Source organism: Aedes aegypti, chromosome 3, assembly GCF_002204515.2.
Source record: "Aedes aegypti strain LVP_AGWG chromosome 3, AaegL5.0 Primary Assembly, whole genome shotgun sequence".
NCBI classification, from domain to species: domain Eukaryota; kingdom Metazoa; phylum Arthropoda; class Insecta; order Diptera; family Culicidae; genus Aedes; species Aedes aegypti.
The window spans coordinates 192739235-192751925 of NC_035109.1; the positions used below are offsets into that span (position 1 = coordinate 192739235).

The following is a 12691-nucleotide window of genomic DNA, read 5'->3' on the forward strand; positions in this document are numbered from 1 at the left end:
AAGTGTTGATAAGCTCATTGAATTGTTACTTGTTACTTGAGCCTCTTCATATCATACAAATCCTTCCCTGCTACTCCCCGCGAAGATATCTTGTCCAAATGCCCTTTTAAGACTATGAAAAGAATTAAATAAGATCTTTCTTGCTTAAGTTTGCCTAAACGATATTTTTTTTTCAAAAAGCTGAGAGCAAAAATATGTATGAAAAACAGCATTTTTGTTAGAATTGTGTCTCCATGAGAACCACAAAATTGTGACAATGTCCAAAAAAAAACCCTTATTCAGGTACATAACACTTTTAATAGCTGAAAATAGTAAAATATTAACACTTCAGCCGTCGCGCTGTTGTATTTTGTACAACACTGGTGAAAAAACCTCGCTTTTCATTCACAACAGCAGCGTGGTGGTTCTGACGGTAGCAAACCGCGCGACGACTGGAAGGTTAAGAATGCGTAATTTCTGCCATGATTGTTCCAATCTGGACCACTGTGATCCGAGACTCTTCGACTTGACTTTTAGGAGTCTATTTTGTAAATCGAGCGGATTCATGTGACTCGTTTGTAGTCATTGTCGATCAAAGTGAGCAGGTATATTTCAGATGTCACCCGTCGACTGCCATAGTAATCCAGTCACATAGAGTGACAACTGTCGATAAACTCGAGTGACAGAGCCGAGTCGAGTGAAATTTTTGGTCGACAGTGACTCCAGTCGAGTTGTTTTTGATCGACTCGACTTATGAAATAGGGCCCTTAATATTGACTGGTCCGCTGGATGCAGGCAATGGACATGCCCTATATCAACTGCAGCGATTTGCGGTAGACAGTATGTCCCGGGCCCGATCTATCTGACAAGCCAATCGAGCCCGCTGTCACCATAGAAGATGGTGTCTCCATCATGTCGATAGCCTGGCTGGATGTGATACACCGCGCGGCTCTTGTAATGTTTCCAAAATAGCGCATTCGCCCAAAATTCCACGCGGCGAATGATCCAGGATAGGAACAGCCGCGTTTAATGAAACACCGCATTGTTATCTCCCATAAGAATGAAGTAAAAAAGGAGCAAAGTCGCGGTTGTACCTTTCCTCCTGGGAACGCCGCGTGTCCTTTTGAGCAAATGCGCTAATATCTCATATTCTGAACACTTGACTTTTTATAACAGATGCAAATCGAGTATAATGAAGGTTCAAATGTATTTACGTCCTGAATTCTGAGTTTAGTATTTATAACGCAGAAGAACCTTGAAATAGCAAATGAATTTCCGTCAAGCCTGCTGGAAGAGGGTGCTGTTGGGTGTGCCGTTAATAATGTTGATATAATTGATTTTAGTATTGTTTTTACGTACAAGTATGGAATTTCATTTTGATTCAAATGCCGAACACTCTGTTCATTCTGTCTCAAATTTCGAACACCTTGATTCAAATTCCGAACAGCACGAATAAATCGTATTCAAATGAATAATTTTGCAAATAAATTTATCTGAGCTAGTTTTACTGATGTGGAACTAGAGAATCATCACCATTCCCGAGGTATAAAATAGATTGGAGGACCTTAAAATTGAAATGCAATTGACTGTCAGTTCCTTGTAATTTGATGACATATTTCAGCGAAAAATTTCAACCAAATCGCCATACGAAAACCGAGTGTTCGGAATATGAGTCTGTTCGGAATTTGAGACAAAACGGTATATCCTGTACATTTGATACAATGATACAAACAATAGCAGTTGAAATGAAATACAGTAAACCTTCAACACATTGGCTATAATTTTGCTGAACAAAATTGTGTCAAAATATTTACCCTCGTTTAGCTATAACAATTTCAAAATTGATTGTCTTTAATAATTTGTTGCTCGCAGGTGGGGCAAAAGTTCACTGAAAAAAAAACACAAAATATTGATACCTTCATGACAGGCATACTATAAACCATTACTCACTAAATTTTCATCAAAAAATTGCCTAAACTGAGTTTATTATAATACTAGTCTGCCCATACTCGCATAACAGTCCCATTTATATAGGAAAACCCATAGAAAATGGGACTGTTATGCGAGTATGGGCAGTAGTGGTCCCGGCAAACTTCGTCTTGCTATCAAGTAGGCTGTTGAAAAACGCCATGAAACGTCCCATACAAATTAATAGTTCCGTTCACTTTCGTTATTTCGACTTTCTCGGCAAATTTTCTGAACTTTTCATACACACAAACACGTCGCAACACTTCACGAACACTTTAGTGAAAGAATTGTCAAAATCTGGTGGCTCGTTCGCAAGCCATTTCGTGACATACAAACACCACTCTATTTTTATTTATATAGATACCCAAAAATAGCCGTTTTTCGCAAAACTAAGTGAAAATGTAAAATTTTGATGACATTTTTCACACGATCAGGTCAATTTCACTAAATATGAAGATAAAATGTGGATTTTGAGCAATTTGCCAATTTTTTAAGTAAGTTCATATATGGGTTGAATTTTTGCCTCACTGATTCGAACTATTACCCCACTATGAACCAGAAATGGTTTCTAAACATTTTGGGATTTTTTTTTTATTATCGGACAATTTGGGCCGGAGGTTCTCCGATTTGCATGAAATTTTCACCAGAGGTAGAGCTCGTGGATACATAACCAAAAGTGAAATTCAAAAAAAATGTAGTGGCCTATTTTCCCGGAAAACTCTAGATGAATTTTCACGATTTCTCTATATACCTCAAACTTTGAAAATTCATATCTCCTGAACTATGCATCGTAGAACAAAAGTTTTTTAGTCAAATCGAAAAGAAATTTTCTCAGTGATCTATTAAAAATATAAAAACAAAAACATTTCTCTGAAAATTTTTCACCATGGAGAAAATTGTCGGAAAAATAGCGAAAAAAGTATCGTCTGTATGATGAAAAAATTTCAAAAAAATATATTTTGTTTCATCAATCCATACTATAACTTTCGTCCATAGACGCCAAAGTGGTATCTTTTACCGTTTAGGCGACAGAACTGAAAAACCAATGACCACCCGCACGCTTCCCATAGAAAAATGTGTTCTATTGTGGGCCTCATAACCGTGCGCTAGCGGCGGCGGTAATTTACACGCATTGTAAGTGTAACGCAGAAAACCATCCTTTCCTTTCCAGTCAGAAGAAGCTTTTCGTCAATCGGAGCACTCTTCTTTGGTCTGTTGGGTGTTTTGTGTGCCTTTCATCTGCAACGTTATTTAGTATTAAGCTAACAGCCTCTATGAAAGCCGCACGGGAAGTTCTTGTTACAGTCAATCATTATGGTAACGTTTGAAGGATCAAATCTCAAGATCCACTTTCTTCGAAAACTTATGAATATATTGTTAATATGTTGTTTCGGCCAGGACGTCTTTCCTACGTTGTGTCTTTTACGATAAAACGGACGGCAAATCAAGCGAACGGCTTCACTTTAACAAATTTATTACCACTGAGAGGCAGCATGCCTACTCGGTGGAGAAACGTAAGAAACTACATTCTTACAAATTCAATGTGTGCGCCTTATATAGGCGCACGATACGGCCAGACAAAACATACAATAATTATTCATTACGTGCGTACGCTTCTTAAGGTGAAGATGAATCGAAGCCAAACCACAAATTTTCAAGAGCACAAATCTAGTTAACCGAACACCCGTTTGAGCTGAAAATTTAATCGATTGGTCACCACCACACACCACCACACAATTAGACTATTCGAATAATTAATTAAACGCACTAAACCGTTAGAAAGACGTCAGAACTAATTGAACGTTGTAAATTTTCATGGAACGCTTTGTAAAATGTTAATAAAAATCATCTTTCAGATAGGGAATTTTTGTACGGCACATTTTGAAACATTTCGAGTGAAATCTTTCCCATATAAAGTAGAATGTCCGCGATTCGAATCAAAACGGTACCCCACGGCATGTCAGTGATAAATAATACCTCTGTTCTCAATGCTTTTATTTTCATTGGGTTTATAAGTAATTCTTGATTTTATCGTCTATAATTTTTTTCTGTGTATTTTTTGTTACAAAAATATATTCAGGGATTCTTTAAAAAACTGAGTAAATTTCCCAGATTCCCCAGAGAATTCTCCTAGAATACCACCGATAATCCCACCACAATTCCATAGAAAATCCCTCAAGGATAGTTGGTCGATGTTCAGACAGACTGGGCCAAGTGATTTTTTAATGGTATCAGAAAAACGTACCCCATTTTTATACGCATACGCGTACACGCAAGTTCAATCTGCAAGTTGTTCCTGAAAAGATATGCACCAAATACCAAGCTAAACTTTTTAACGAATTACCTTCCGCGGTGAGACTGTATCCCTTCATGTCGAAGTTCTCGTAACCGTGCTCGATGGCCAAACGCAGGTGATTATCAATGGAGTTCCTCGACAGGCTCTTGTCCACGTTGATTTCAAACGTGACGAAAGTTTCGCGCGTATCGTCTGAGTTTCGCCTGTAAACAGAGAGTGAGTGGTGAGCGTGGAGAAACATGGTTTGTGTTTTATCTCTGCAGAGCGTAACGCGACGCGCAGAGACAGAGAGCGGAGCATTCCGGGAGAAAGAGTTCAATTGAATGCAAGATTGTATGCAATTACACGCTAAGAAATGCTTGGCTTTGGCTTTGAGATACACTCGTGGGAGCCTTCTCAGGAGAGAACAAATAAGGAGATACAACAACTTACTCTAGTTCTTGCACCGTGATGATAAAGTCCGCACTCAAGTCCAAGTCGCTCAGCAGAGCATGTAATTTTTCCGCCACAGTCTTAGCGACCTGTTTGAATTGGTTGCTCTCCTTGTTTTCGAACTCTGGATCGTAGGGCTCGAATACCGTCAATGTCAGCTTATCTGAAAACAGAAACAAACATCAATCATCGTGTATCGATTCTATCCATCGAACGTCGGAAACTCACAAGCATTCTCGAACCCACGATCCGGCAATCCACCCGAGCCAGACATTCTGTCCTCATCGTCGTACGCAGATTCGTCGAACTGTCGCTTCAGTCGAAGCGCGTCGGCGTTTTGCTTTCGTTTGTTCTTTTCGGTGCGTGTCGATTTTTTCAAATTTTCACCTTTCCGTTTCTCACTCAATTGGCTCTTCTTGGCGCTCTTCTTGCCAGCGTTTAAATCTCCTTCGATTCTTGCCTTTTTACTACCGTTAAGTGGTTTCTTCGGATTCTTTTTCTTCTTTTTGTTGTTGTTTTTGGCGGGTTTCACGGTCTTGTCAGGCCCACTTAATAGATTATCTATGCTACGCTTAATTCTGTGAACACTTCGCACCAGCCAATTCGGACTTTCAGCTTCTGGTTCTGCGGCCTCTGCCAGGGCGTCAGCTTCTCCGAAGTCGTCTTCGTCGTCGTTTTCGTCCTCGTCCGCGTCGTCGTCGGCCAACGCAACATTGTTGTTATCGAAGCCACTCAAATCGAAGAGGCTTTCCTCCTCGACGTTGTGGCGGTCGGCACTTCGTTTACTCACCGACGAGGACTGCGATTGAGGCCGCTGTTCACCACCGATGACGACCTTGCTCGCAATTGGCGACGAGATATCGTCGAACACCAAATCCACATCGTGGGGGTGCTGTTGGGAGAGAGAAAAAAGAAAACGAATTATAGAACATGTTCAAATAAATCCGTAAAAAGTTCATTTTCAAAGCTTTTTCTTCAATTTCCAAGTATTGAATTTTAGTTAAAATTGATTATCATTGATACCTCGATGGTCCTAATAGATGTGCAAAGCTTCGATTTCTTGTTCTTTATCTAGATTAACATGTATCTCGCAATTTGAAGTTCTTTTCAATATCGGCACTTTAATGACCAACAGTAATTGAAAATTTTGAAGAGGGTTTCTGGAAGTTTTGATATTTAGAAAATCCATTTTGTTCCTATCTAAATGACACTTAAAATTAAATGATCAATTTTTTACTGATAATTTTTCAATGATAGCTTGATCTAATTCAAGGTACACTCGCGGTGCTGAAAACCATATGGTTACTAGATAGAAGAATGTGCAAATGCACGTGATTTAGGTTACCATATTGGGTCAAAACGTGGTTAATCCTGCAACGCCCGAAAGTGAACTGTTATACTGCCATTATACGCATAATTGTCTCATGTACAATCGAAAAAACGAGTTTAATCAGAGACGCTGGGTAGGACAAACGTTGGCAAGTATTTGTGATGCACGCTATGTCTAAACCAGCAGATTATGAAGATCGAATGCACCTCGGATTTTTCCCGCTAGATATCAGTATTTGGTCTATTATTTTATAATCGGAAGGTTTCAAAATATTCTATCGATTTTTCCTATCGGTTTCTAAATTTTTCCCATACAATTTATATGGGCTGACATGTGTAAGAAAACGTGATTTTCATTGGCTGTATATGGAAAAGTAGCTAAAAAGTGAAAAAAATCAAAATTTCACCGATGGAATATTTTAAAATCTGCTGATCATGAATATATAACCCAATTACTGAACTCTAGCGGAAACAAAAATCGGGGTACAATCGATTTTCATAATCTGTTGGTTTAGATATAGCGTGTGATGCTAAGGAAATTTCCAATCTTATGGAAGGCTAGAAATTGAAAGTGACTATATTTGAAGGGCCAAACGCAAAAGGGTGCAAGTGACCGGTTTTCAAATGAGATTATCAATATATTCCACTGTTTGTCCTTTTCATAACAATATTTTCAGGTGACTTTTTTCGCTCAACAGAAAACATAGCAAAATTTTTAGAATACAGGCTTGTTTTTTCTTGACTTGCCTACAATTTGTATAGAAAGAAAAATGCTGAAATGCAACGTAGATTTCTTTAAATATAGGTTTTTGTCACTGGGGTGTGCTTCTAACCTCTTCATTCTCATGCCAGTCGTTACAAAACTAAGAAAGCTTTTCGTCTTTAGGATCATTCATTGGATCAAATTTTATGACATGTCTTTTATATTTATGTCCTGTTTAAATTAGTTTCATTAAAAAAAAAAAATAATAAAAATAGACCAACCTGCGTGCCTTTACAACCAGCGAGGTTGTTCTAATTTCCTTGTCGATTTCTATATAATAAATGGATGAACAGAAATAATTCTGTGATTTTTTTTGCACTAAAGTAACCAGGTTAATCACAAAAGTTTTCAGGAGAAACTGAACAGTCTTAAACAATATTTCATCATGCAGAGACTCCTGGAATTTCTTAAACAACTCTACAAAAAAAACTTTCATAGAATCTTTATAATCTGCTCTGACTATTTTTATGAATGATGCCACAAAACATCAGTAGGAACTGGATCAAATCTATTTTTTTTTCTATCTTTATTAACGAGATTTTTAGCCCTGGGCTAGTTCATCTCGGGACCAACGGCTTTACTTCCCTTCTGAAGGAAGTCGTCACTGAAATTCTAAGTGACTATCTCGGGGATGGGATTCGATCCCAGGTCCTCGGCGTGAGAGGCGTGTATTCTAACCCCTACACCAGGTCTGTCCCCACTGGATCAAATCATTTTTTCAGTCATTAACTAAGAATTACTCTCATAAATTCCTACGAAATTCTGAATCAGTCAAGCACTTATAAAAAGTATACTGTTCTATCAAAATTGCTCTAAAAATCGTCGTGGTTTTCAGCAATGCTTAACAGATGATATCAAGAGTGATCGCACGATGCGACTGCTGTTAGTTTAACTCATTACTTATTCTAAAGATTCTTCGAGAACTTTCTGATAATTCTATGTGGTTGTTCCAGATACTTCCAGGAATGCTCAAATGGATTTGTCCCAGAACATATACAAGATTGGTCGAAGATTTTTTTTTCAGAAACCATCCATTGATTCATCCGGAGATGTCATAGAAAATAGGGTCCTAAAGTTTTGGATAAAATCTTGTATTTATTAAATAACACGACAGATCGTGTTCTTGTAACTACTTTGGCAAATTTTCCCGCTCAAATAACGATTATATCATAACTGAACTTTAATTTTAAAAAGGGCCCAGAAGTCGACAAAAACACCACAGGGGTTTAACATTTTAATAATGGGGTTGTTCCTCTCTGACATTTTGGAAGGGACACGGAAACCAAAATGAATTCAGACTAAGATAGCCTAATCTTCACATGTTTTTATCGTAAGCAAAAAAAAGATGGAAATGTTCAATTTAGTTACACTATGTGGGTAAAATTATGGAAGTTTTCTTAAATATTTATTTTGCTAATGTATTTTGTATGGTGATAATTTTACCACCAACAGCTGGTAAAATAATCACCATTCAAAATACGTGAGCAAAACAAATGTTTTAGAAAATTTCCATTGCATTTCCAAAAATATATCCATGATTGTAGCCGATTGAAAAAGAAAAAAAAATTATGAAATTTGCATACATATCACAACGTGAATATCGCTCACTGAAAAACCTCAAGATCTTCGAACTAAATTGTTACGTCAGTTGTAGTTTCCAACGTGGTTTTCAAAAATCTTAATTTTCGTTGATGTTTTCACTTAAATCGACCTCCGTATCAACCCAAACAATCTAATTTATGTTCTAAAACATTCATACATAACAAAAATGGGTTTCCTCTGTAAAAGGCACGGTGAAAGTTAGTTAGTGAAAGTAAGAGTGGATTGGAGTGGAAGTTAAAGAGTTTATGGGATTTACTAAAGGTCATGATAGATCATATAAACCCTTCCAGCTGGAGGCTTGACAGAAATCATCTGCGATTTCAAGGGTGATCTGTGGAGATAACATTCAACTTAGAATTCACGATACAAATCTTCACACGCAATTCTTTCTTTGGACTTGGCATGATGTTTGATGCGTCGAAAATTATGTTTTAGAATCGCGAACCAGTTATCCATAATAACCCAGTATGTGGCCAGATCATCCAAAACTTCTTGAACTATTTTTCTTTAAACTTTAGATTTACAAATTTATGAAGTTTTATATTTCGCAAGATAGCCAATATAATGGCCACTTCACAACCTGGGAAACAGAGTATATCCAAAATAAGCTGGCATGCGATCAAGTCATCCAAAAATGTTTGAATCATATGTCGCAAGCCTGATTTCCATCGGTACCACTCAAACGCCAAATTATTGTACTCGTGTACTGGTACATGGACCAATGGACCGCTTTATGAAGATTGTTTCGTTTCCGTTTGTTACCATAGATAGAGATTTGTTACAAATTTCTGAGTTTTTATGCTAAGGGATTTAGAATGTTATACTGTGTTTTAAATTTTAATATTTTTATATTGAACTTTTTAATATGTTTTGCATTTAATATGGAACCTATAAAGATTGTTGTTGTACATATCAAAATGGAGTTTTGAAAGTTCAACTGAAATTAGTGATCCATTGAACCCACATACTTTACCAATTCAACTTTAAAACGATCGTCAGCAAATAGTAAAATTCAATGGGAAAATATCAAATTCAATACTAGTTAGATCTGGAGTACCTCAAGGCTCACACCACAGACAAACAGACGTCACACTCTCATCGCTGTCCATCGATCAACTTTTTAACGATCGATTCAAATATTGGGTAAGTGGTCAATCAACCACCCACAGCGCTCGCGTCGTTTTTGTTCGTGTTTGACGTTTACACACTACCGCCACATGTAGGTCCATCAGCCAACTACAGTGTTTTTAGCATTGGGCGTACATGATTTAGCAACTATGATTTTGATCAAGATTTGTTCTAAGTGTTACGTCTGTTTCTCTGTGCTCACACTTAGGCCAAACTCTTTTCATTTTATGTGTTAATGACTTTACTTGTTTTCTGAATAAACTTAGGATCCTTATATATGCTAACAACATGAAGCTATTCTAGAAATAAAGAATGATGATACCATGACCCCACAGTTATGGATCAAATAGTGTGGAGTCCAACCTATAAAATTCAATAAAACGACATGGGAAACGTAGAATTGTAATTGAAAAGCACGAATTGAATCGTTTCATATTGGAACTTCGGTTAGTTAACTGATTTGAGTGTAATATTTACATAGGATTGCATAAAAATTAAAAATTGCATCGGTTTCTGAAAACCATATTATGGATCAATTTTCATATTACGGATCAAATTGTGACATATTACGGATCGGTGCGCAAAATCAAGAGATTTCAAACTCAACGCATCTGTATTGCATGATTTGGTGAAAGTTAACAATGTGTCACATATTACTGCAAAAAATAGCATTGTTAGAGCTGGAAACAAGGGAAAAATGTCCATTTTGTGATATACTGCATTGTAGTAACTGAGGCATGAACTGTTTTCGCTCCACACCAAGTTTTCCACCCATTGTTGTCTGCTAAAAAATGAAATTTACCAACCTTGATGTTGTATTAGTTTTATCCTTCGTGCTATTGTCTGAAAATGTCGAATACAATGCTTAAAATGGTAGAAATCTACATTCTTTGGTAGTGATCCATAACCGTGGTAAACAATAATTTCCTGGTCCATATTATGGATCACTAGTTAGAAGTGCTAATATACGGTATTTAGAATCAACAATCAAGAAAACTGTTTTCTAAAGATGAATTCACACTAAATCGAAGCGAACGAGCATGTTAAAAAAAATAAATGTGCTTTAACATATGAATTTTACCACTTGTGGGAGCTTATGAATGCTGACGGCACTTGTTACAGAAAACGACCATATAATGATAGCTGTGTGGTACCAACTAAACATTTGTCAAATACACCGTTATTAAGCGGTTGAATGTTATGCTTAACTTTACAAATGCTAGAAGACAAATAGTATAACATGGGAAAAATATGTTTTACGTCAACGTTTATGTTTTGAGCGAGTTATCCGATGTTGAACGCCAAAGTGATCCGTCACTGTGGGTGATCCGTAACTGTGTGGGCATGGTAAATGTTGCAAAAGTGTATTGAAATTGAATATTCAAAAAATGTTACCTAATAAGTTATAGTAGAAAAGGAATCACACCAAATATTCTTATTGGGTTAGGAAACGAAAATAAATGTGATTAAATAAGAGACTTAAGAGTACAGTTGCTCAATATCAGTCATATCAGCTTATGGTTGATATAGTAAAACTATCAATATCACTTGCGAGCTATCAATATCACTTTGATTTGACAACCATCAACATTGATGCGACATCGAACTCTAGATTAATATCACTGCAGAATGAGTGATCATGTGGTAATTGTCCAAGCTATACACGTTTTTGCGTGACCAATAAAGTGTTTCAATCCATCTACACCACTGTCAAAAATATCGTACTGAGAAATTGCCATTTTATTTGCATAATTTAAGGCCAAACCGCAGACAGACGTTCAAGTTACGGTGAGGCCATAGTAACGCGTCTGCGTCCGCGAACGCGATGCGATCAAAGGATTTCCTGATGTTGATATTCTGCTTTGCGGGCTCGCACATGCGGACGCGTCGCTCGACGCGTTTACTATGGCAGCGCCCTTAGACTCAGACACTTGTGTAAAAACATGGCCGCCACAAATCGCCAAGTGGCAATAAGCTAACAGATGGCGTTAGTGGCGTATGCGTCCCACCACCACCCCGATCACATTTCGTTGACAGCATGACACACAACCGCTTCCTCAGCCGACGTGCTCAACGCTAAAAACTATGCACCTTTTTTTGCGCTGGGTGGGTGATGTTCCCTTTTGGATATAATTTCTCATGTAAAAGTTAATTAAATCCATTGTAATTTTTACCATAAGTTGGCATTTCATTTATTCACAGATTAATGCTAGTATAACACCCTTGAATGATCGTTACTCATGTAAAATAAATTGGCGTGAAAGTATCACAATTGTGTGAATAATTTTTAAAGTGATTGTTTTGATATTTTTGTTCAGTAGGTGTTGGACTGGGTGGTAAGCGAGAAGATGAAGTCACGTGCTTTTACGAACTGTCACTGTACTGCAGCAATTTGCTCCCTAGGTGATACCACGATAGAATTTACACAGGAATTTTGAATAAATTTGTTCCTGCTTAAACGTCTGTCTGCGGCCAAACTTAGCCCCTCAGTGATATCCATAGTCTTTCGATGTATCGCCATCAATGCACTGATGATGTAGTAGACAGCTTGAATTGTATCGCAGTTGGCCTGTACAACTCAGCAAATTTTAAGCGTTGATAGCGACATTTAGCTATTCTGCTTAGGAGTTATATGGACCAATGCACAAGTTCACTCGTTGACGTTTGAGCGGTGCCGTGTTATTTAAGTGACCATAGAAACTAGTGAATTCGGCACCGCTCAAACGTTAAATTAGTGAACTTGTACACTGGTCCATTAGACGCAAAACTATCATTTGTAGATCGCTGTAATGTAATAATCCACAAAACAGGAAATATAAAAACAAGTCAATTTTTGAGTTATTTTGAGATTAAAAACAATTTTAACAGCGAAATGCGCGTAAAGGTAGGCGATTTCATAAAAAAAGCTGCATTCTTCTTAGAAATTCTTTATTTTGCTGAATAGAACACATCTATGAAAATTTTGTCAGAGAAATAGTTTTCGGCGATGCCATTTCCGATGAAACCAGCATTTTCCTCGCTTATATGATTTGCTGAACTCATGTGAAACTGCGGTAGTGTCATGTTTGTTATGAATAAATTGTAATAAATAGTCAGTCCAGATGTTTCTGGTTACAGTTTGGGTTGATGGTTCACTTGATAGACGGAGTCTATTTTACATCTTTTTTGCTGGTATGCAACCTCACAAAGAAGCC

General features: G+C 37.3%; 1 protein-coding gene across 4 annotated transcripts in view; it reads right to left on the reverse strand.

The window, feature by feature from the left end:
* The window catches only part of LOC5575043 (basement membrane-specific heparan sulfate proteoglycan core protein), a 422529-nt gene that overhangs the window by 286354 nt on the left and 123484 nt on the right, over positions 1-12691 (reverse strand). For all 4 annotated transcript variants that reach the window (XM_021849439.1, XM_021849441.1, XM_021849440.1 and 1 more), the window contains exons 3-5: positions 4904-5567; positions 4676-4838; positions 4292-4446 (exon numbers count right to left, since the gene is read on the reverse strand). In XM_021849439.1, the coding sequence (XP_021705131.1) occupies positions 4292-4446; positions 4676-4838; positions 4904-5567 (982 nt within the window). The remainder of the gene's footprint in view (positions 1-4291; positions 4447-4675; positions 4839-4903; positions 5568-12691) is intronic.